The following is a 20,016-nucleotide window of genomic DNA, read 5'->3' as shown; positions in this document are numbered from 1 at the left end:
ATATAATATCAAACCCTACAGCCATTACTAGACGTACCTGGTACCGTTCACTGGTTCCTTGGGCCTGGTCGATGTGGTTTGACCGCTGACTCAGTCGGCTGGTTAGGTTCTCCCACTGCTGGGAGATGGAGCCCAGTTCAGCCCGCACCTCTGCCAGGTCCTTGGGGTCCTGAGCAGAGTCAACAGTCTGGGAGAGGATTCCCTCGGCGGACTGGGTTAGCTGGTCAAACTGTGGCCGCCTCGTCTCAAACTCACGCAGCATAAACTTGAAGAAAGAGCAGAGACGAGAACACATTACTCAGTGATGTGACCAGGAACAAACACATCATGAAAAATAGGAGCTGTGTGTTTAAAACAAAGGAAAGTCTGAAGAAAATCCAGGAAAATTTAATATTTTGAAATCCTGAACTTTTATATAACTGTGGAATATCCTACAAACTGTACATGGTACAATTGTACCATTGTTCATTATTCTGTGGTTTTCTCTGACGTTTTTATTTTTATTTTACACAATGTGTGTGTGTGTGCGTATTAGTAAGCGTTGTATGTGTATCTTTTGGCAGCATCTCTGCCTCCAGTCTTTCACATACCTGTACTTGTTGTTTCTGTGTGTTGAGCATGTTGGGGTCGATGCTCAGTGGTCCCAGCACGCTCATCATCAGCTCCTTTTCCCTCAGCCACGGGCCCAGCTGATTGGCTGCTGAGGCAAAGCTGCCCAGCCTATCGGCGCATGTCTCCAGCTCGGTCTGCCTCTGAGCTGCTGTCTGATTGGCCGTCTGCCAGCGGGAGTCTGGGGAAATTACCAATCAAGACAGGGAAGGGAGAACATATAACACAGCATATGCAAAATGCTGATGAATGCATAAATTTCATTATAGCATATTCATTGTTCACTGTTTCCTATTTTCTTTCTTAAGGGAATCACTTGTCTCATTAAGTTGTGCAACATTTAAGTCCAACAGCACCGTGTAACAATGACAGGAATCAGACGTTAAACCAAGCTTCTTGATCTAAACCTGACTCAATGTGAAGAAACAAGACGATATTTTTCTTCCTCTGTCCCTCCTCCTACTTCTCCTGTCTCTCTCTACCTCTCTGACTCATGTTCTGGGCACTTAACAGTGTGTGTGTGTGTGTGTGTGTGTGTGTGTGTGTGTGTGTGTGTTCGTGTGTGCATTCAGTCCACATGGCTTTGAAAAGGCATTATGAAATAAGAAATATAAAGGCCCCCTTCTTGGATTTCACCTTAAATATTTCTGTCTCGGTTACCTCATAGGAGGCCCTGTTAAAAATATCAAGAATGAGAGTCAACAAATAGCTTTGACAGGAACACTTCCCACTCTCTCCCTGGATAATATTGATCTCAGTTCCTCACCATCTCTTACAGGAATTATTACAGATTCTGGAGGCACCGTGCCACCTTCTCTTTACCGCTTTTCAAAAACACCCCACAGTAAAAATGCCTCATCTTGTTTCATTCTTTTCCAAGTATCTTTTGCAACTTGATTTCTATTATTCATTATTTTCAAGCAACATGACACGTTTGAACATGGCAGAAATATTACTTGTACATATATACATTTCTGTTTACTGCAGCTGATATCTATCTGAACCCTTCTCTTATTATCTCATATCTGTGGAAAAGCCAGACAGACATGAGGTAAGAAACTCACTGACTGTCCTCACAGATCGTATTCCACTGAACGCCTCTTTGAGTCCCTGAGGCAGCGTTCTTTCTCTGTATCACGAACTTGAATCTCTTGTGTATGTTACCTTCACGTGACTGCCTCAGGTCCTGACACAACAGACTGTCTTCATAATGGCTCTCCCCACACAGGTCCCTTAACTTGTGACCTATGTGCTGTAAGAACTGTACAGTACTTCTCTGATCCCTTCAACAGAGTTTATCTAGTTGCTGATGTCTCCTGGCCATGCCGTCATTAACACTTAGTTTCACATATCTTTCTACTTCAGTTTGGGATCTGCATTAGCTAAGGCAGAGCTCTGATCTATCAGCTTCTGTAGAACGGCTGTTCCGTCATCTTGTCATATGTCCTCGTGTATTTTTTGACATCTGCAGCACACACCTATCTCTTCAAGCTGCTGTCTCCAGCTGTCTGCCTCAGGAGAATCAGGATTGTCAGCAATCAGCTTCCTCAGTGTGCTCTTCAGCTCCTCCACCTTCTCTGAGTGTTCAGCCATCTCTGAGAGCAGGGCCTGAAGAAGAAGAGGGCCGCGAACGTGAGCAGACTTATTCAACATGACAAGCATACAATAAATCAGACATTAGCAAAGATGAGAGTTCTGATGTGTGAATGTAGCACTGATATCAGCAGATAGGACAGTGTTTGTATGAATGTGGGCACTATCTGTTGCAATGGAAAATAGTTGTGACATCTTCCAGTAATACATTTTTTAGTTAAAAAACTGTTTTAACAAAGGGTAAAGGTTATAATATACACCAAGTGACTTAACTGCATGGTTCCCCTTTGAAAAGTGTCACAGAACATGCACAATACCTTGTTCTCCTGGGCCTGGGCACGCACCACCTCAGGTCTGGAGGGGGAGGCGGTCTGTCCCTGTTTCAGACTGTTCTCTCTGTCTGTCAGCCAGCTCTTGAGCTCCTCAGTGCCCTGCCTGGCCTTCTGCCTCATTTCCAGTGAGCCCTGCTGGCGACCAAGACGCTCTTTCAACTCCCCACCCAGCGTCTCGTATCGACCGTTTACATCAGATACGGCTACCTGGAGCTCTGTCAGGTCTGAGGACACAATAAAAGGAGACAATTGGTAGCATAGCACAATGAAGGTATACAGGAAAAAAGAGACAAGTAAATCTTTGCAGAATAAAGTCGACAGATGTACTATAAACTAGTTAACTACATGCATGCAGTGCAGGTCGATCAGGGCAGTCTAGATAAATGATAGATGCTGAGACAGATGATTCTTTAATTGAACACATTTGCCACCGACAGATGTTCTGCATGAACAGACAGCTGACAGGGGACGGGACAGTAGAGGACACCAGAAAAGTACAACACAAAACAGTGCAGTAATCTCTCAAAGTGACCATTATGAGGAAATTATAAACACCAAAAGAGCTGGAGCACAATTCAATTGGTGTTAAAGTTTATCTTAGAGTCTCATTTTCAGGAGGCAACAATAAGAAGAGCAGAGAGAGAGAGAGAGAGAGAGAGACAGCTCGAGGGAGAGCTCACCTTTACAGGTGTGAATGCCATTGACACTGCTGGGACCTGCTGAGCCATTGATTTGAGGAGCACCTGGGAGAAAGACACACACCTGACTGAGACAGTGGCTCTACAACACACTCACGGCTACACACAAACAGGACCAGCGATGCACCGATGTGTAAAAAATGTGAACACATTTAAAGTTCTGCTACAAGCTCTCAGCAGCACCAGAACGTCCTGCCGACTGACAGACGCTTCAGAGCACACAGAGCTCAGCAGAACTGAGGACGCTGCACAAAAGCCGTGGAAACAGACGACAGTGGTGAGAAAGACATGGAGGATACCCATAGTCTTTACGTGACACAGAAATCCAATGGCTTGATCAACTAGAATTACTACCTGCTGGCTGTATGACCTTTGATCTTGAACCACTAAAATCTAGTGATAATTTTGTGCCGGGTCATAATTTGTTTTTCAGAGTTGTGTTTCTGTCAGGTCAAATTATTTTATAAATCCCTTAGTGATTTCTTTCCTCCCACCTACATCAACTGTAAATCTCACCTAAATCACTTGAAAAGATGCTCATGAGGAAAATAAGTAATTTCAACTGAGGGAGAGTGGGAGAAGTGGCAACTCTTACCAGTTTTGGTCTGAGGGGCGGTGATGTCGATGATGAGGGACTCCAGCTCTGAGCCCGTCTTGTTCAGATCCTGAACCCTTGGTCGCTGTGACTCCCAGTCGTTCAACAAGTCCTGAAGGCATAATACATTTTACTGAGTCATTGAGCTTGGAGAATAAAACCAGAGGACGCAGAATATGCAAGTGACACACACACACACACACACACACACACACACACACACACACACACACACACACACACCTTGAGCTGCTGGACTCTTCTCTGCAGGCCCTCTGTGGTGAGGTTGGCCTCTTTGGACGGCAGCTGGTCCTGTGCTGTCTGAAGCCACCTGAGGAGGGAGCCGGAGAGGCCGCGGAACTGGAGCAGCTGCTGCTCGCAGGCCTGGATGGCAGCAAACCTGTGAGAGAAGATCAGAGGACATGGGAGGAAGAGGACGGTTTGAAGAACAGCAAGAGAGGCAGTGATGGAGAGGATGAGGAGGAGTTGCATGAAGGAACAACATTGATAAGGAAATGGGAAGAGGAAGAAGGGGCCGTGAGGACAGAGGAGAGCAAAGAAAATTCAGCTTCAATAACACTTTTTAAGTTTTCAACACAAAGTAAAGCAATCAAAGGATCGTGCTTGATTTTACATGATATTCTTAAAAAATGAAATAAGCCAGGCACTATTGACAGGGCTGATTCATGGTCCTCACTGGCCAGAATTAAAACAGCCTTGACCTCCCCTCTCTTTGTGTGTGATCTGTGTCGAGCTATGGCTGGGAAAGTGCTGACTGCCCGTAGACAAAACAGCTCTGAGAAGTCGTCTGGCATGGAGCAGTATCATTATCATGGTGCTATTTTCTCCCCCTCGGGATCTGAAGCTGGGAGTCATCCGAGTAGGCCGTTTATAGGACGGACAATGAGCCATGTCCACTCCGCTTATATTAGTACCCAGGCCTGCTCATCAGCTCACACCGGCCACACAGAGACACAGTGCACACATACAGTAGACACACAAACACACTGTACAGTACTTGGAAACCAACTGCTGTGAAACATCATGAAACACAGTAAATTATCTCCTACATCATGTACAGCATGTCCTGTGAGTGTTCTCACCAACAAGGTTATTAAGATAACAGCTCACATTCTCTTCACGTCTGATCAGGACATGAACATGTCCAAAAGGCAGCTTAAACTGCTTTTTTCATGTGACTGGTTCACTAAGCTTAAGCATGATGGTATTTTTAAATTCCCAGCCCCCTTCTGACAGGCTTCAAGTGTGGCTGCTCACTGATACGACGTCAGGCAGGGTAGGCATAGCAACTGGTGCTCTGTGAAGGCTACAGATTTAGAAAACAAATTTTGGAAATGCCAGAGGCGTAGTCCGTTCTGCACAGCCGGCCACAGTGCTTTTTGCTTTATTATTAGGCCTATCGTATCTAATCAAATCTTTTAAAGTTTGACTCTGAAGGTTATCTGTGATTGACTCCACTCACATTTGCGCATCAGAAAGCATTCAGCTGAAGGGTTGATATATTCCTAACAGCTTTGTATCTGCTGCCACCTTGTGTAATTTATGGTAAACTGCACAACTGACAAAAACGTTTAAAAAGATTTTGACTATTTCCTACTAAAACAACTTGAAGCAGTTGATTTGCATCAATATTTTGCTATTATCCCAGATAATCAGCCTAAAACCCTGTAAATTTGAGACTGACTGTGAGGGCTTCACTTTATGGCGTCATAAATTAAAAAGGCACTTCTCACATGTCGTCTCTTAATGTTTTTACCTTTCGTTGACATTGGCTTCCAGCTGGGTGAACTCATCGGACACCCCTTTGACATTATCCAATAAGCTCTGAGTGTTAGTGAAAGCTTTCGATTGGCTGAGCTCGGTGCCGAGGTTGCAGAAGGATTTCAGCTGGCCGGACTCCTGCTCCAGCTCAGACCTGACCTCCTGAGGAAAGACACACAGGACAAAAGTGTTAAATAAACTGACAGTGTAACTAATCCACTGACATTCTTAGAGGCTTTAAGAAGTCTTTAAACCTTGAAACCATATAACTAAGATGAGACCGTACTGCAAGTGAGCTGTTAATAAAAATCTGAACCCTGTGCTGACCTCAACGGTCTGTCTGTAGTCATCCACGCTGCGGTCTGGCTGGCCTGCCGGGCTCAGAGCCTTTAGTCGGCTCTGGGTGAAGATCTGGAGGTCGGTCCCCAGTCTCTCGTAGCTCTCCAGTTTGGGCAACAGCCCTTTGAGCTCAGCCTCCCTCTCGGCCTGGCAAGCTTGTGCTGCAGTGTAGCGCTCCGTCAGTTCATCCAAAGCTCCCTGGAGGCCAGAGGCTGTGGAGGCGTCAGAGCTCTGAAGGAGTTTGGAAACAGAGTCCCGTGTTGCTTCCACGCTGCCCTGCCTGGACAGCAGCTCCTGACGAAGTTTCTGGGGAAGAAACAGAGGTTTGAAAAACTGAGACTGAGACTTCAGATACACTGTGATTTGTGGATTTGCCAATCAAAGATGTGCAATCATTCTATTCACTGAAAAATGTTGTATTATCCATTATGTTTAATTCTTTTGAATGAAGGACATCTAAGGTGGTGCTTACAAACAGAAAAAACTAAAGCAACAGATGTTTTGTTCTTTGTAAGGAACTCTTGCAGCGCTTCCTCTGGGTTTACTCCTACCTGGTTTTGTTTCAGGGCGTCTTGTACAGCCTGTGCGGTGGGTTCGACTGGCACTGGATTCAGAACCAGCTTGTCCAGCCAGCTTAGCAGACCCTTCAGGCCCTCCTGGACGCTGACCGACTGGGCCACAGCTGTCTGCAGCTGCTCGGCCCGTTCTGACACAGACGCAGAGAGGGAGCCAAACCTCTTCTCTAGACCATCTGAAAAGAAGTGTCATGTCATAATAAATCTGAAATGTGACACTGAAAAATCATAAACTGAGACAAAATCCCCATCCAGGTGCAGTGGTCTGTAGTTAAGACTAAGGGGGACAGATTTAGTGACTGAAGCTACCTGCAGCACAGAGGATGTCAACAGCCTTCAGAGAGGGAGACTCATCTGTGCTGACCAGATCCCGGCCTGCTCTCTTCACCTTCTCCAGCTGCACTGAGCGCTCAGCCAGCTCGTCCTGCAGCAGCTGAGGACAGAGGACGCACATATTGTCAAACTGAAATCCTCTCTATAGCTGACAACACATTTTAACTCCAAGACAAGGTTCCCACATACTTTCCATTTTAGTAATCCACTCTTTTTTCCAGATGTTAATTTCTTGACTAGATTTAGACTTTTTAGACATGATGTAGCAGTTGGGGGAGATGACTATCGCCGAGGACAGATCACGAACGGCCTTTTCCAAATTGTCTGTGCTCTTTTTCTGCCCCCTCCACCACTTTTTGTGTTTTGTTTATGGAAATGTTTTAATGAGAGCTTCACCTGTACTTGTCGAAGTGTGTTCTGCAGGTTCTGGGGGTCTGTCTCTCCACTGGGCTTGGCTATGCTTTGGTTCTGTTCCTGAGTGCTGAGCCAGGAGTGGAGGGAGACGACCTCGTCCTGGTACTGCTGGTACCTCTCCAACAGGCTGGACAAACGGCCGCCCAACTCTGATGACTACACGCACCGAAAGGAATTTCAATGTATTAGTAAATTTGTAAATTGGACACAATTTGTGACAATTTCTAGTGTATTCTAGTGTCCCTCACCTTGGTGTGTAGGGTCGTGTATCTATGGTTAGCATCCTGCAGCTTTTCAGTCACCAGCTGCTTGGTGCTGTCCATCGCTGGGTCTGAACGACTGGCTTGCTCCAGAGCTCCTTGAACGGAGTCCAGAACCTTCTGACCGGAGATGGAGACAAAGCGCAGGTCCGCCTTGTGGCAAATTACATCCTCACCAAGCTGGAAAAACATGTAGATTAACAGGTCAGTTGGGGACAAATTCATGTAGATATGTGCAGTGTGATTATCAGAAAAAAACACATTTTTAGAAAAACATGAGCGTTGATGGAAAGCATGATCAAGTTTAACTTTCTGGAACTGCTGGGGGAAAAAACAGTATGAGAAAGGGACATAAAACTCAACAAATGTGATATCAAGGGACTCTTAACCAAACTGCTTCCATGGAATTTCCCAGTGGCTCCCAGATAAAAATGTGTGATTGTGTGAGTGTGAATCAGGGCATGTCAGGGCAAATGGATGGATGGAAACTGAGCGTAGGAATTTAGTCTTCCATGGATAATTAAATGTCAAAAAAGCCTAGTTTAGAAGTATTTCCCAGCAAATTCACTCCACGTCAAAGCATCTGAAATCAGGCTCAGCCAGTCCAATCTGCTGCAGAGCCACAGGGCCAGTATTTTCAGTGCAACCTGCGCGACTTATAGGCAAGAAAAGTAACAGCAGCAGGAGTCTGAGCCTGCAGATGTAGATATGCCAGCCAGTGCCACGTACAGACAGAGAAAGTAAAGCTTCTGCAATTTTGATATATGGGCCAAAAGACAATTTGGACAATGACTGTTAAAACTGCTGTTTTGTTAATATTTTGTATTGTTGACAAATTAAAGTATTAGTATAAAGTATTCACGTTCAAGATTCTTTGGCTGCATTAATGCGTAACCCTACAAAGTGCAGGTTTTGCCTGATGTTACTGAATGGCTCCCTCTTGTGGAAGATCTGCAGCATGATCAACTCACACACTCACGTTTGTACGTTAGCACCCTGCTCCATGGGGAGCTTCACATGTAAATATTAAAAAAGGTGAATGAATACCATAAGACTATGCCTTGAAAAACTCCCATTGTGTTATTGACATGTGTATTTTGTGCACCTTTCTGTGCTCCTCCAACCGGCCCTTCAGTCCTTGTGCATCGGTTTCTCCTTCCCCTAGGGAACGGAGCTCCTGTTCACTTTGTTCCAGCCAGGCAACTAGACTTCCATGTTCTTGGAGGAATTTTGTCAGCTCATCCTTCAGAGCTTCAGACTTCCTCAGACGGTCCTTGAAGAAACAGTTAAGGCAGTAGCAGTAAGTTAACTATAACACCAGCAAAAACGATGAATAGATATAATGGGCCCATTTATCTAAACCACTAAAATGTAAAAGCTGTCTTGAACATTTCCTTGAATATTCTACATTTTATCTCCATGAAATCAAACATTCAAAATGAAAATCAGAGATTGTGACTGGTACCCAGATACAGCTCCACATATCACAGATCAGGGCACATGAGACACGACAGTATGCATTTTGAGTACCTGGCAGCTCTGCAGCTTGTCCTGGTGCTGGGCCTGCAGCTGATCCAGGGCAGCTCTGAGACGCTGCTTCTCTTCGGGAGGAACAGTGGAGTCGGGTTGGTCGAGAAGGGAGCGAGCTGACTGTGTGATCTGGAGTAGCTGCGCCTGTTGGGACTGGAGCTGCTGAAGCTCCGCCTTGGAGAGAGGCCACAGGTGTAAGTCATACAGTGTTGTAAGATGATTAAGCAGCACATAGATGACAAATTCTCACCTGCAGCATCTCTGTGTGTGACATCACAGCGCCCTCTGGCTGTGGGAATGGTGCATCATTAACATCTTTGGCCAATCCAGATCCAACTCCTCTCCCGCCTGGTTGGTCAAGGGAGGACAACTCATTCAGCAGAGAGTCGATATGTCCTTGGGTCTCCTGGAGCTCCTCCTCAGCCTTGGCCTGCAGGAGAGGAAAAGAGGATGAATACAAGCTACAAGAAAACAATATGAAAAAATGTTTGTGCGATATATATATAACCCCTCTCATCTTCTTACCCTTTGTGTGTTCTGCTGTACTGTGGTGTTGATGGCTGTGTCCACCTCTGACAGTGACGTGTTGACTGAATCTGTAAGGGCACTGTACTGCTCCTTCATTCTTGTTAGTGCTGCCTGGAGGCTCTTGCTCTCTTCTGGGCTCAGACTCTCTCCTCGCTCTGCCAGGAGCTCCTCCACAGAGCGGATAGCCTCAGCTATGCCCTCTTGCTTGGTCTGGAGGTCCTTCTGTGCTTCCTGGAGGGTGGGGGAAAACAGGTTTGATTTGGTCAAAGAAGAAAAGATGTTCACCCAGTGAATAACACATGCTAGTGTCTGAAACTCTACAGTGTGGATGAACAAGGCTTTGGGTAAAATAAATAAATACTGTAAGTTGAAAAGCCAATATAAACAAAATGATATGAGCTGAATGTACATATAAACATGCAAAAGAGACTAATTTGTGTGTTTTGGGTTGTTGGCCTTTAGATTCTAGATGAGGAGGGAGATGAAAGATTCATACCTTTAGTTTTTTCTGCTTCTCTTGCAGGACGTTCACATCACCTGACTCTGCTCCAGCTTTCTGACTGGCCAGCAAGCTGGCAGCTCCCGCCAACCACATGGTAAGGCCTTCTAGTTTCTGAGAGCATTCAGCTTTCTGCTGTTGAACCACCTGTGAGAAATGAGCAGGGAAGGACGAAAAAGACCCACAAAGAAAGAAACTGTGAGGGAAACTGCTACTGACAGGAATTAGTGAGGAAGAGTCTATCATAAACAATTAAAGTGGATCACGTGACGGAAACGGTCCAGTTTGCATTTTTGATCTAACCACCAGTTTTCATACTTCTTAAAATAAGAGCACGCTAAACGCACATTTGCCCCTAAACAGATTTCTTGTGTAGTGCACACTTTGCAAAGCTTTGAGCAGATTGTGTCCAGAGTTCACACTTACACACACACACACACACACACACACACACACACATAGGCAGACATGTAGACACACACATAGTATCTTCACATCAACATGTTGGTCAAGCAACAACAAACAATACAGAGAGAAATCAAACAACTGTATTTTATTTGCTGTTTTTCCTCTTTCTCCTCTGTACTCAGATGAGACAAGAGGAAAAACAATTAAGCGCTGTAGCCAGCGAGGCTTGTCTGCTATCAAATCTCTAGCCTTTACCGCCGTGACACAAGCGATTTCCTTCAGTGGCAATCTGGAACAGCAAGGCAAACAGGTTAATACACCACATGTTATAAAGACATGCAGAGTAGCAAACACGCTTGCATAAAAAGCCTGTGTAGCAGGAGTGAGGGTGGTGATACTGTCCATGTAGAGAGGCAGAGCTTTTGCAACAAGAGCAGCGGTGGGTTGTTATCAAGGTACGTGTGTGAGATGATGTGTAATGGCACTACAAGTTAAACTGTGATAAAAGTTAGCTAGTTTACGTCAGGCTTTTCCAGTTTCTAGTCTAGTTTGGTATGATGTTATAGAACGTGAGTGCTCAAAACAGAACTACGAGCTTGTGTAAGAAAGCAGGACAACAGTTTAAAGCATGACAAATGAAGCTGTGAAATATAGTATATGAAAGCTAACTGCATTTCAAATGTATTAGTGAGAAACAGCGTTGCGTTGCAAACCAATCAGACTCAATCATCTTTTTCCAAACCTCTCTCTCCCTCGCACTCTGCCTTTCTCTGTCCTTCTCCTCTTCTTTCACTCTCTCTCTGCGCTGCCACTCCTCCTCCCTCTCTCTCTGGGCGGAGAGGGCATCGGCCCAGGCCTGGGCTTGGCCCGACGCTCGGTGGAAGGCCCTCTGGAGCTGCTGGAGCTGCCCCAGAAGATGCCTGCTCTGCTCGGGGGCCAGGTCCTGAGCCCGCTCCGAGATGAACACCTGAATGTCAAAGGCCACATTATTGACCTCATTAGAGCGAGCCGTCAGAGAGGACTGGAGCTCCTGGAAGGAGAGAGAAAGAGGAGGTGTAAATGAAGGAGGAAAGTGTCATTCCTCCATACAGCACTAGAGGGTACTGTAGTGCAAAGAGATGAAGTGAACTGAGGCACTGAAAGACAAAATTATATCAACTCATGTTCTGATTGTTAGGTGTTTTCAATCAAGAGTTCTATATGTTTACAAGATTTAATAAAAAAGTGCATATTGTCACATGATCCTTGCTCAATGAGGAATAATATGTTAAAAACTGACGAAGCATTTCAAGGGTAACAAGATGACAATGCTGTTTCATAATATAATTTCATGCATTCCTTCAAAAGGAGCATTATTTAAATATTATCAGTCTTTCTTCGGTTTGGACAACTTGCCTTGCAAAGACTCAGCTGCTGTGTGAGCTGATCACAACTGTCATCTTTCTCTGCCTTCTCCATTTTCTCCATCCCGGCCATTCCTCCATTCATCTGAGCCTCTGTCTCCCTCAGCCAGGACAGCAAACTGTCCACTTGTGCTCCGAGTGACTTCTGCTCAGCTGTTACTGCCTCCTGCGAGAGAAACGTCACTGTCATTAAATATTGCTGATGGGTATTGAAGCCTTGTCGTAGTCAAATAAATTCAAACATTTACAGAGGACACAAAGAATTCTCTGAACCAAACTACAAAGGGACACTTAAGACACGCATTCCGATTTTCTGCTTCTTTTACCTTATACGAGTCTCTATGGTCCCGTAGACTTTGCAGAATGCCCTCAGAAAGTGCTCTGGCAGCCTCATACCCTCGAGCCAAGCTCCGCCCATCCTTTTCCAGGGCCAATAGGAGCTGTGGAGGAACATCTTTAGGCCTGGGCTTCAACAGCTGCTCAGCAGCCTCCACTTCCTTGTTGATCGAAGGCTCCAAATCACGCAATTCAAGGTCCAGAGTCTGAAAAACCGATTAGGAAAAGAAAACAAAAGTTTTCTTGATGCTGTTTGGTAAGAGACTAATCCTTAAATCAGCTTTTATGTCTCACACTGGGAGCACAAATGAAATGGCAAAATAAATGTACCAAAAAGTATAAAGAAAAATGATGAGGGCTGGTGTGACATTATAACAGTGGATCTCTATCAGGTAAATATGCATGTTCTTTCACCTCAGTCTGTCTGATGATGTCATCCAAGGCGATGAGGCTGCGGCCAACAGACTGCTGTTGCTGCTGTTTGAGTCGGACCTCAATATGTCTTACCATGGAGACCAGGGCTACGATTTGCTGGTCATGCTCCAAGTATTCCTGACGCATCAATGATGACTGTGGGAGAATTAAAATACATTAAAACAGAACATATTCCATCATATTCTCTATTATTGACTATATGTGTGTATAAATACATGCAGAAGTTTCTTCTAAAGAAATCCATATGAAATTTTAGGGCAGAAACCTTTACAATGATTTAGTACTTCTTACCTTGGCAGTCTTGGATGTTGTCTCCTCTTTGTTTGACTCTCCACTCTGCCTGACATCATCCTCTCCTTCTTCCCAACTCTCAGTGGCTGTATCAGACTCAGGGACTCCAAGCGATTCAGACTCAGTTGAAACATCTTCAGCTGATTCTGGAGACTGGAGATGCTGCTGTTGGTCTTTTAAAGACTTTAATTCAGGACCACTGGTACACTGAACTTCAGGTGGTTGGTGCTTTTTCTTCTTTTTGCCTTTCTCTGCTCCTTTAACTGGTTGTGTGCCAGGAACCACAGCTTGAGCTGCGGGTTGGCTGTCTGGTTTGCCTGTGAAAGCCTCCTGAGAAAAGTCAACAGATTCACCAGCAATCCCTGAATGGGATTCTTTGGATATTTCTTTCCCAGCAGATGTAATCTCTGACAATTGTATGTGTTCCTTAATGTGAGACTTGAATTCTTCTGACTGATGTAAATGTGGTGGACTTTGCTGGCTGGTCTCAGCACCTTCAACATTAATTATGGAGGTCTCCACTTTGTCTGCTTCATCACCATCTAAAGGTGTGAGGACATCACTGGATGACAGAGAGTCAGCGTCCATCCTCTGCTCCTCAGTACATGCTGACTCTTCTAAATCTGGTTTTGTCATTGCAGGTTTTGTGGTAATTTCTGTTGATGTCATTTCAGAATTGACTTTTTCAGGAGTCACTAATTTCTCAGTATCAGACTCAGTTTTATCTGTCACTTTTGGACTCTTTGACTTCTTGCTCTTCTTACTTCGTTTACTTTGCTGAGTTTCTTTGGGCTGGACTGATGGAGCTGTCTCAATGCCTTCTTTAAAGTCTTCCTTTCCAAAACCCCTCTTTTGTCTCTCATCTGAAGAAGTCTCCATAACTTTGGTCTCTATGTCCTCTTTGACAGAAAATCTCTCCACAGTTGTATCTTCTTTGACCCTTGTCAATTCCATTTCATCTTCTTTGACACTCATCCCTTCCTCACTCTCTTTAGGTGAACCATTGGGTCTCTTGACACTGTCATCTTTAACATCACGACTCTCCACTCCATCAACTTTAGCTGGCAGGGTTTGTGCCTTTACATGTTTTACATTTGGGCCTTGACTCTCCTTCTTCCCCACTTCATTGCGTAATGCCTGCAGCTCTTTAGCAGTCTGCTGCTCGCTTACTCCTTTTTCAAACACCTTTTTAAGAATGCTCTCTTTGGCTTTCAGGACCAAGGCTGCTTTCTTGTCATCTGGTAGAGCAGATTTCTGAGGCAATTCCTGTTCATTCCTTTTCTTTACCTCCTGATGTGGTTGTTCTAGTTGCAGAGAGACAGAAACCTTCTCTTCAACTTTCTCTTTCTGCTCCTGCCTTTTCATTTCCTCTATCTTATCACCCTTTTCTGCATCCTTCAATAAATCCTTCATTTTTACTTCATCTTTCTCTGGTTCGATAGAATGTTCTGTGAATTCCAGTGTGGCTGAAACTGTTTCATGTCCCTGTTTCATCAAATCATTGTCAACCTCAATGTTTCTGTCAATCTTGGCTTTGCTTTCTCCTTTGGTAGGCACTGTGGAAGCTTCCTGACCATGAATCTGTGAATTCTCATATTTGTATTGTGATGCAAGCTCATCTGTGATAACAGTTGCCTGAGACTGACCATCAATAGGTGTATCAGCTTGATCGGTTTGAGAAGGATGTTTTATCTCTGGGAGGTGTCTTTCATTCTCTGCTTCTTTACCCTTTCCGTTCTTTTTATTCTTCCTCTTTTTCTTGCTTTTGCTTTGTGTCACTTTGGACAGAGAACTCAATGGTTGGTTTGACTGCTCAACGTCAGTGCTTGATTCGATCCCAATCTCTAAAGGTTTCTCTTTCTCCAATCTTTTATCCATCTCATTTACAACATCATTTCTCTGTGCTGTCACATCACTCTTTCCATAATCCTCTTCCCTCAATTTTGACAATTCAGTGCTATCTTTGCTTTCTCTGTTATCTCTAATCTCTGCTGCCACAAAACCTGTCAGGTTTCCATCTTCAGAATCAACATGAACCACTGATGTGCTCTCATCACTGGGTCTGCTCTCCTTTTTCTCAACCTTCATGGATTCCCCAACTGACTTCAAAATCGAATTCTCTTTATCTAACTGTGAATCTTTGTCACTATCATAGACATGTGCCTGAATGGATTCTCTGACAGAATCTCTGAAAACGTTCCTCTTTTGTTGATCATCAGTCTCACTCTCACCTGTTTGCAGTCTCTCATCAAGCTCCTGCTTAGGAGGAGGCTCTGATTTATAGATGTCCATCTGTGGTACAATCTCTTCTATGGCTTGCTGAATTTTTTTCTCGACGTTTGCTGCAAACCTACTCAAGAGGTCGATGGATTTGTCTGACTCAATCAAAGCCTTTTCTTCCACTGACATTGGTGCTTCCACTTTGCCCTCTACTGTAGTACTGTCACAAAGCAGTGACTGATCTGTTACTACAGATGCTAATGTCTTTCCAATGTCATCCTCTGTGATTGCTAAATCTTTCTTTGAGGGTGAAGATCTTGAAGGCTCCTCAGTGTTTATATCTGACCAGTTTGCTGGACTGTCTGGGCTTGACACTGACAATACAACAGCAGGGCTGTATGTACCATTTGATGAGGCAACAGGTGTAGCACTACCCTCATCACACTCTATATTCACAGAGGCCTGAATCTCTGAAGCTATGTCACTGGAGATCAGTCCTTTTTCAATGGCATCATCGAGACGAGAGACTCGTTGTCCAGTGGCAGGATCAACTAAGCCTCCTTTCAAAAACTGGTTGGTGGCTATTACCCTGACCATATTGTCTCCAACTAAACCTCTTTGATAGGCTTCAGATAGGGGAAGCCTATCTCCAGTATTGATATCAATGATCCCTCCACTGTCTGCCTGGCTTTGGAGCAGCCTCAATGCTGGCACTGGGTCTACTTGCTTTGACATAACTGCCTCTGGAAGGGTCATGCTGTCTCCTGTTTGCTCATTCTGAATACCTCTGAATGGTTTTACTTCCAAGAAGCGTTTGCCTGTTTCAATATCTATCTTACCCTGGTTTACAAGCTCTGAATAAGGCACAATGCATGCAGTTTGGGGGTCAAGCACTCCTTGTGTTACAGCTGAAGAAGCCATGGCTTCACTGGCAATATTATCATCCAGAAGACCCTTAGAAACTGCCTCTGTCAATGTCAGTTTACAACCAGACTCAGGGTCTAGAATGGCCCCTGTCGCTGCCTGGAAAATGACAGCTTCTGGGTGAGATGAACGGCTGACTTTCCCCTGGTAGACCCACTCTAGTTCCTCCAGCCCAGGAGCAATGGTCCGATCCACTAGTCCTCTATCTACGGCATCAGAAACAGACAGCCTCAACCCTGAAGCATGATGCATTACACCACCCTCAGCCACCTGCCTTGCCAAGACTTGATAAGCCTCCTGAGAACTAATGAATCCTTTCTGAATTGCCTGTTCCAGAGGAACTGGAGACTTGGACTCTGGGTCAATAACACCTTCCATCTGTAGCTGTAAACTGGCTTTAGTGAGGGCTGTTGTTGAATCTGTATCCTTTCCTTTGTATGCCTTCTCTAGTGCCACCAAGTCTTCTCTTTGATCCTCATCAATCAGTCCTAGGTTTGCTGCTAGAGTGACAGAGACTTTCTTATCTCTACGTAGGTCAACAATCCCCCCAGACACCACCTGTGCTTCTAGAAGTCGAACAGCGGTGTTGGGGTCAATCAACCCTGCCTGAGCTGCCTCCCTTACCCCGCAGATCTGACTTTTCTCGACATCCACAACCCCTGCAAGGGTTTTATCTGACTTCAGGACACTCCACATTAAATCTTCATCAAGTAAACCCTCCTGCATAACGTCCTCCATGCTAAGTGACTCACTGCTGCTGGCATCTAGGAAACCCCCAAACAGTCTTGCCTGAGCCATTAATTTAACTGCCGTGTGGCCAGGGAGGACACCCTGGGCAACTGCCTCATCTGGAAGTAGCTTTTCTCCTTCTTCTGTCATCAGACCTCCTTGTTTCAGCTCTAGGACTAACCTTGCTAATTCAGCATCCTCCCCTTCCCTCTCCACTGCTGTTTCAAGGATAGCAGTCTGAGGTTTAGCATGTTTTGAGTCAGTCTCTGTGATAGGTACCTTTTCATTGATCCTCTCTGATTCAGTCAGGGAATGTGTTATAGATTTTCTATCATCAAATTGTGTTGAATTAACATCTTCATTTGCTTTTGCTCCCTGTGGGATGCATTCTTTCAACAATATAAAATCTTCCTCTGATTTGTGCGCTGCCATGACTATTTTTCTATCTGCTGTTGTGGTTGTAGTCTCCTGAACACCACTATCCCTGGGTTCGGATTCAGTTGCTATCAGCTCATCTGGTGCCTTTGTAAATTCTGCTACAAAATTTGTAGCTGAAGCCATTAAACTTTCAGAACTGGAAATTTCTCTTTTTTGAGTTTTTACTTTTGCATCTTTATCTAATCCAATTTCATTTTTAGCTGCAAAGGTTAAATCGCTCTCTACAATTACTGACGGTTTGCGCAGCACTTTGTTGTCATCTTCTCCATCATAACGTTCTTCAAGACTGCCTGCGCCATTCATCTCAAATTCTTTGCTTGGTGTGACTATACTGAAACTGTCTTCTTCAACCTCAGTTTGTTTGTCACTCACCCCTTTATCTGTCAAACTAAACTGCCTCACCACTTGCAACTTTCCCTGTTCATCTGAGGTCAAACTGTCGTGTGGCTCAGCTTGACTTCCATGTACAGAGTCTCTAGCAACCAGTTCAGTAGCTTTGACCAGCTCCACTAACTCAGGGTCTAGCAGCACCAATCGTTTTCCAGAATGAGCATCCACATAGCTGTGAGTCATGAGGTGAAACAGCAGCTTGTGTTTTGCTTGCTCTTTAGGATCCATTCCATGTGTTGGTGTAGCATCCCACACAAGACCTTCGGGGGATGATGAAGGTGGAGGAGAGGATGGAGGTGGAGAGGAGCTGGTGGAACCCCAGCTCAAGCGGTTTAGAGATGGGGTACCTGACTGGTTCATGCTGGAAAGAACATCTGGAATGTGAGTGTCTTTGAGAATACTGACTACACTAGGCTCAAGGACCTCTTCAGCAGCCTGGTTTAAAGGCAGCACCTGGAGGGTTTCTGGGTTGTAGAGAGCCCCAATGGCATGTCGCTGCCTTAGGATGTTCCTTGACAGCTCTCCTGAGATCACTCCTTGTTGAAGAGCCTCAACAATCGGCAGAAGTTCTCCAGATTCAGGCCAGAGTATTCCCATGAACGCCCAAAGAGACTCAAGGACCAACAGAGCCAAATGAGGAGAGAGAAGATCCCTGCGAATGCTCTCCTCCAAATCTAGGCGTTCTCCACTAAATGGATCTAAAATCCCCCCATTTTGCAGCTGTCGTGCTAACATAGCACAGGCTAGATCCTGGTCCATAAGCCCATGACGAACAGCCTCATCAAGTGTCAGCCGGTGGCCAGACCTTGGGTCAGCGATACCACCAGCAAAGAGCTGAGCTTCAAGAAGCCGCACAGTTACTTTCCTATCAATCAGGCCTTCCTGGACTGCACGGAAGATACCAACTTTTCTTCCGGACCGAAGGCAGACAGTTCCTCCAGGTTGCTGTTTGACAGGGAGGAGGAGGAGACCTGATTCATTGTCAAGGACACAGCGCTGTTGTAGATCATTTAGGTTCAATTTTTCAGCTGTGTTTGGATCAATCAGCTCTCGGTGTTGCAGCCTTGACTGGAGTTTTGTGAGGATTCTAGGAGTTAGAAGTTTCCTGTCTTCTGCTTGCTCCAAAGTCATAATTTTTCCTATTGAGTTTCTCAGGCCTCCAGTACTCATCTGGAGTTCTAGGATACGAAGTCCTACCTCCTCTCCGATGAGCCCAGACTCCATGGCTGTAGCTACTGGCAACATATTTTGTTCCTGGTCATGTGTAGACTTTGTATTTTCCACCAAAAGCAAGGCACTCTCTAGGCCAGAAAGGGACTGTTTGGTATGGGCGTCAATTAGGCCTTGAGCCAGACCTTGTTCCAGGGAAAGACTGAGAGGGTAATCAGGCTGGAGGAGCCCACCCATTATGAGCTGGGCCTCCAGTAGTACATGGCAGGTGTCCTGGTCAATAAGACCACGTTGGGCTGCTTTGAACACTGGGAATGTTTCCACTGTTCCCAGGTCGATTACTCCAGCAATGGCAATTTTGCTCTACAAAAATAAAGAAACAAAATTCAAGTTGACATTCATTCTGGTAACATCCCAGATCAATGTTGTATGGCACTTTAAGCCAGTAAATGCATAATGTTAAATTACTATGTTATCATATCAAAGTGTATTATGGGTAGAATCAGATGGTAGAATCAGAAAAAGAAGAAAACCCACAACCAGTGTCTACAAAAAACATACTAAGAGATATAAGCGCAAAAAAACTACTACTGATATTTGTATCTTGTTTTATATGTTGCTTATTTGTACATTTAATAATTTCATCCCATATTTTAATTTCTCGTTTCTATTAAAAGGCGCTTTAATACTTACCAAAGCTACTCTAACGCAAGCACTAAGCATGCAAAAAAGCAACTAGGAACAAAAACGCAGAAAAAGCTCTCGATAAAGTTAAGCAAAGACACACAAGAGAACACAGAAGTATTCAGAAGAAGAGAAGAAAAACATTTCTAGGTGAGAAAAAACTGCAACGGTAAGAGAGAAAGCGAGCGCTACTTACCGTACTGGCTGGTCCCATGGCACACACAATAATGGGCCAGTTTATGGCTCGGCAGAGTGAGGCGCGACAGGTGAGAAGCTGGTTGTTAGCATTCTGCATGCCACTCTTCATTCTGACCCTTAACACTGACACTAAATCCACCTGCTGACCTAACAGGCTCAGACAACTACGGCTTCTCCGGTCTGACACCGTTAAACAGAAACACGGGTGGGTCGAATTATATCTATGGAAATTTATCTTGGGTTGGCAGATTAGAGTCTTGTAATATACCAAATATTACATAAGACTGTAATCACTCACTATCA

The 20,016-nt window shown here is 44.8% G+C and overlaps 2 protein-coding genes across 24 annotated transcripts in view; one reads left to right on the top strand and one right to left on the bottom strand.

Moving 5' to 3' along the window:
* Positions 1–20,016, bottom strand: part of macf1a (microtubule actin crosslinking factor 1a) — a 214,549-nt gene that overhangs the window by 62,279 nt on the left and 132,254 nt on the right. For 18 of the 23 annotated variants that reach the window (XM_076755015.1, XM_076755025.1, XM_076755027.1 and 15 more), the window contains 23 exons: positions 12,961–19,194; positions 12,649–12,804; positions 12,225–12,440; positions 11,891–12,064; positions 11,238–11,525; positions 10,085–10,234; positions 9,586–9,819; positions 9,311–9,490; positions 9,061–9,234; positions 8,636–8,803; positions 7,519–7,710; positions 7,253–7,426; positions 6,833–6,956; positions 6,500–6,699; positions 5,937–6,254; positions 5,605–5,771; positions 4,071–4,227; positions 3,828–3,939; positions 3,215–3,277; positions 2,520–2,758; positions 2,088–2,217; positions 591–790; positions 38–265 (listed from right to left, as the gene is read on the bottom strand). In XM_076755015.1, coding sequence (XP_076611130.1) covers positions 38–265; positions 591–790; positions 2,088–2,217; positions 2,520–2,758; positions 3,215–3,277; positions 3,828–3,939; positions 4,071–4,227; positions 5,605–5,771; positions 5,937–6,254; positions 6,500–6,699; positions 6,833–6,956; positions 7,253–7,426; positions 7,519–7,710; positions 8,636–8,803; positions 9,061–9,234; positions 9,311–9,490; positions 9,586–9,819; positions 10,085–10,234; positions 11,238–11,525; positions 11,891–12,064; positions 12,225–12,440; positions 12,649–12,804; positions 12,961–19,194 — 10,278 coding nt within the window. The remainder of the gene's footprint in view (positions 1–37; positions 266–590; positions 791–2,087; positions 2,218–2,519; positions 2,759–3,214; positions 3,278–3,827; positions 3,940–4,070; positions 4,228–5,604; positions 5,772–5,936; positions 6,255–6,499; positions 6,700–6,832; positions 6,957–7,252; positions 7,427–7,518; positions 7,711–8,635; positions 8,804–9,060; positions 9,235–9,310; positions 9,491–9,585; positions 9,820–10,084; positions 10,235–11,237; positions 11,526–11,890; positions 12,065–12,224; positions 12,441–12,648; positions 12,805–12,960; positions 19,195–20,016) is intronic. The other 5 variants (XM_076755023.1, XM_076755024.1, XM_076755021.1 and 2 more) reach the window with 2 other exon arrangements.
* The window catches only part of gsk3aa (glycogen synthase kinase 3 alpha a), a 195,589-nt gene that overhangs the window by 98,724 nt on the left and 76,849 nt on the right, over positions 1–20,016 (top strand). The window lies entirely within an intron of this gene.

Source organism: Chaetodon auriga, chromosome 17, assembly GCF_051107435.1.
Source record: "Chaetodon auriga isolate fChaAug3 chromosome 17, fChaAug3.hap1, whole genome shotgun sequence".
Lineage (NCBI taxonomy): Eukaryota > Metazoa > Chordata > Actinopteri > Chaetodontiformes > Chaetodontidae > Chaetodon > Chaetodon auriga.
The sequence above is the reverse complement of the archived record's forward strand: the minus strand, read 5'-3'. Positions and strand labels throughout refer to the sequence as shown.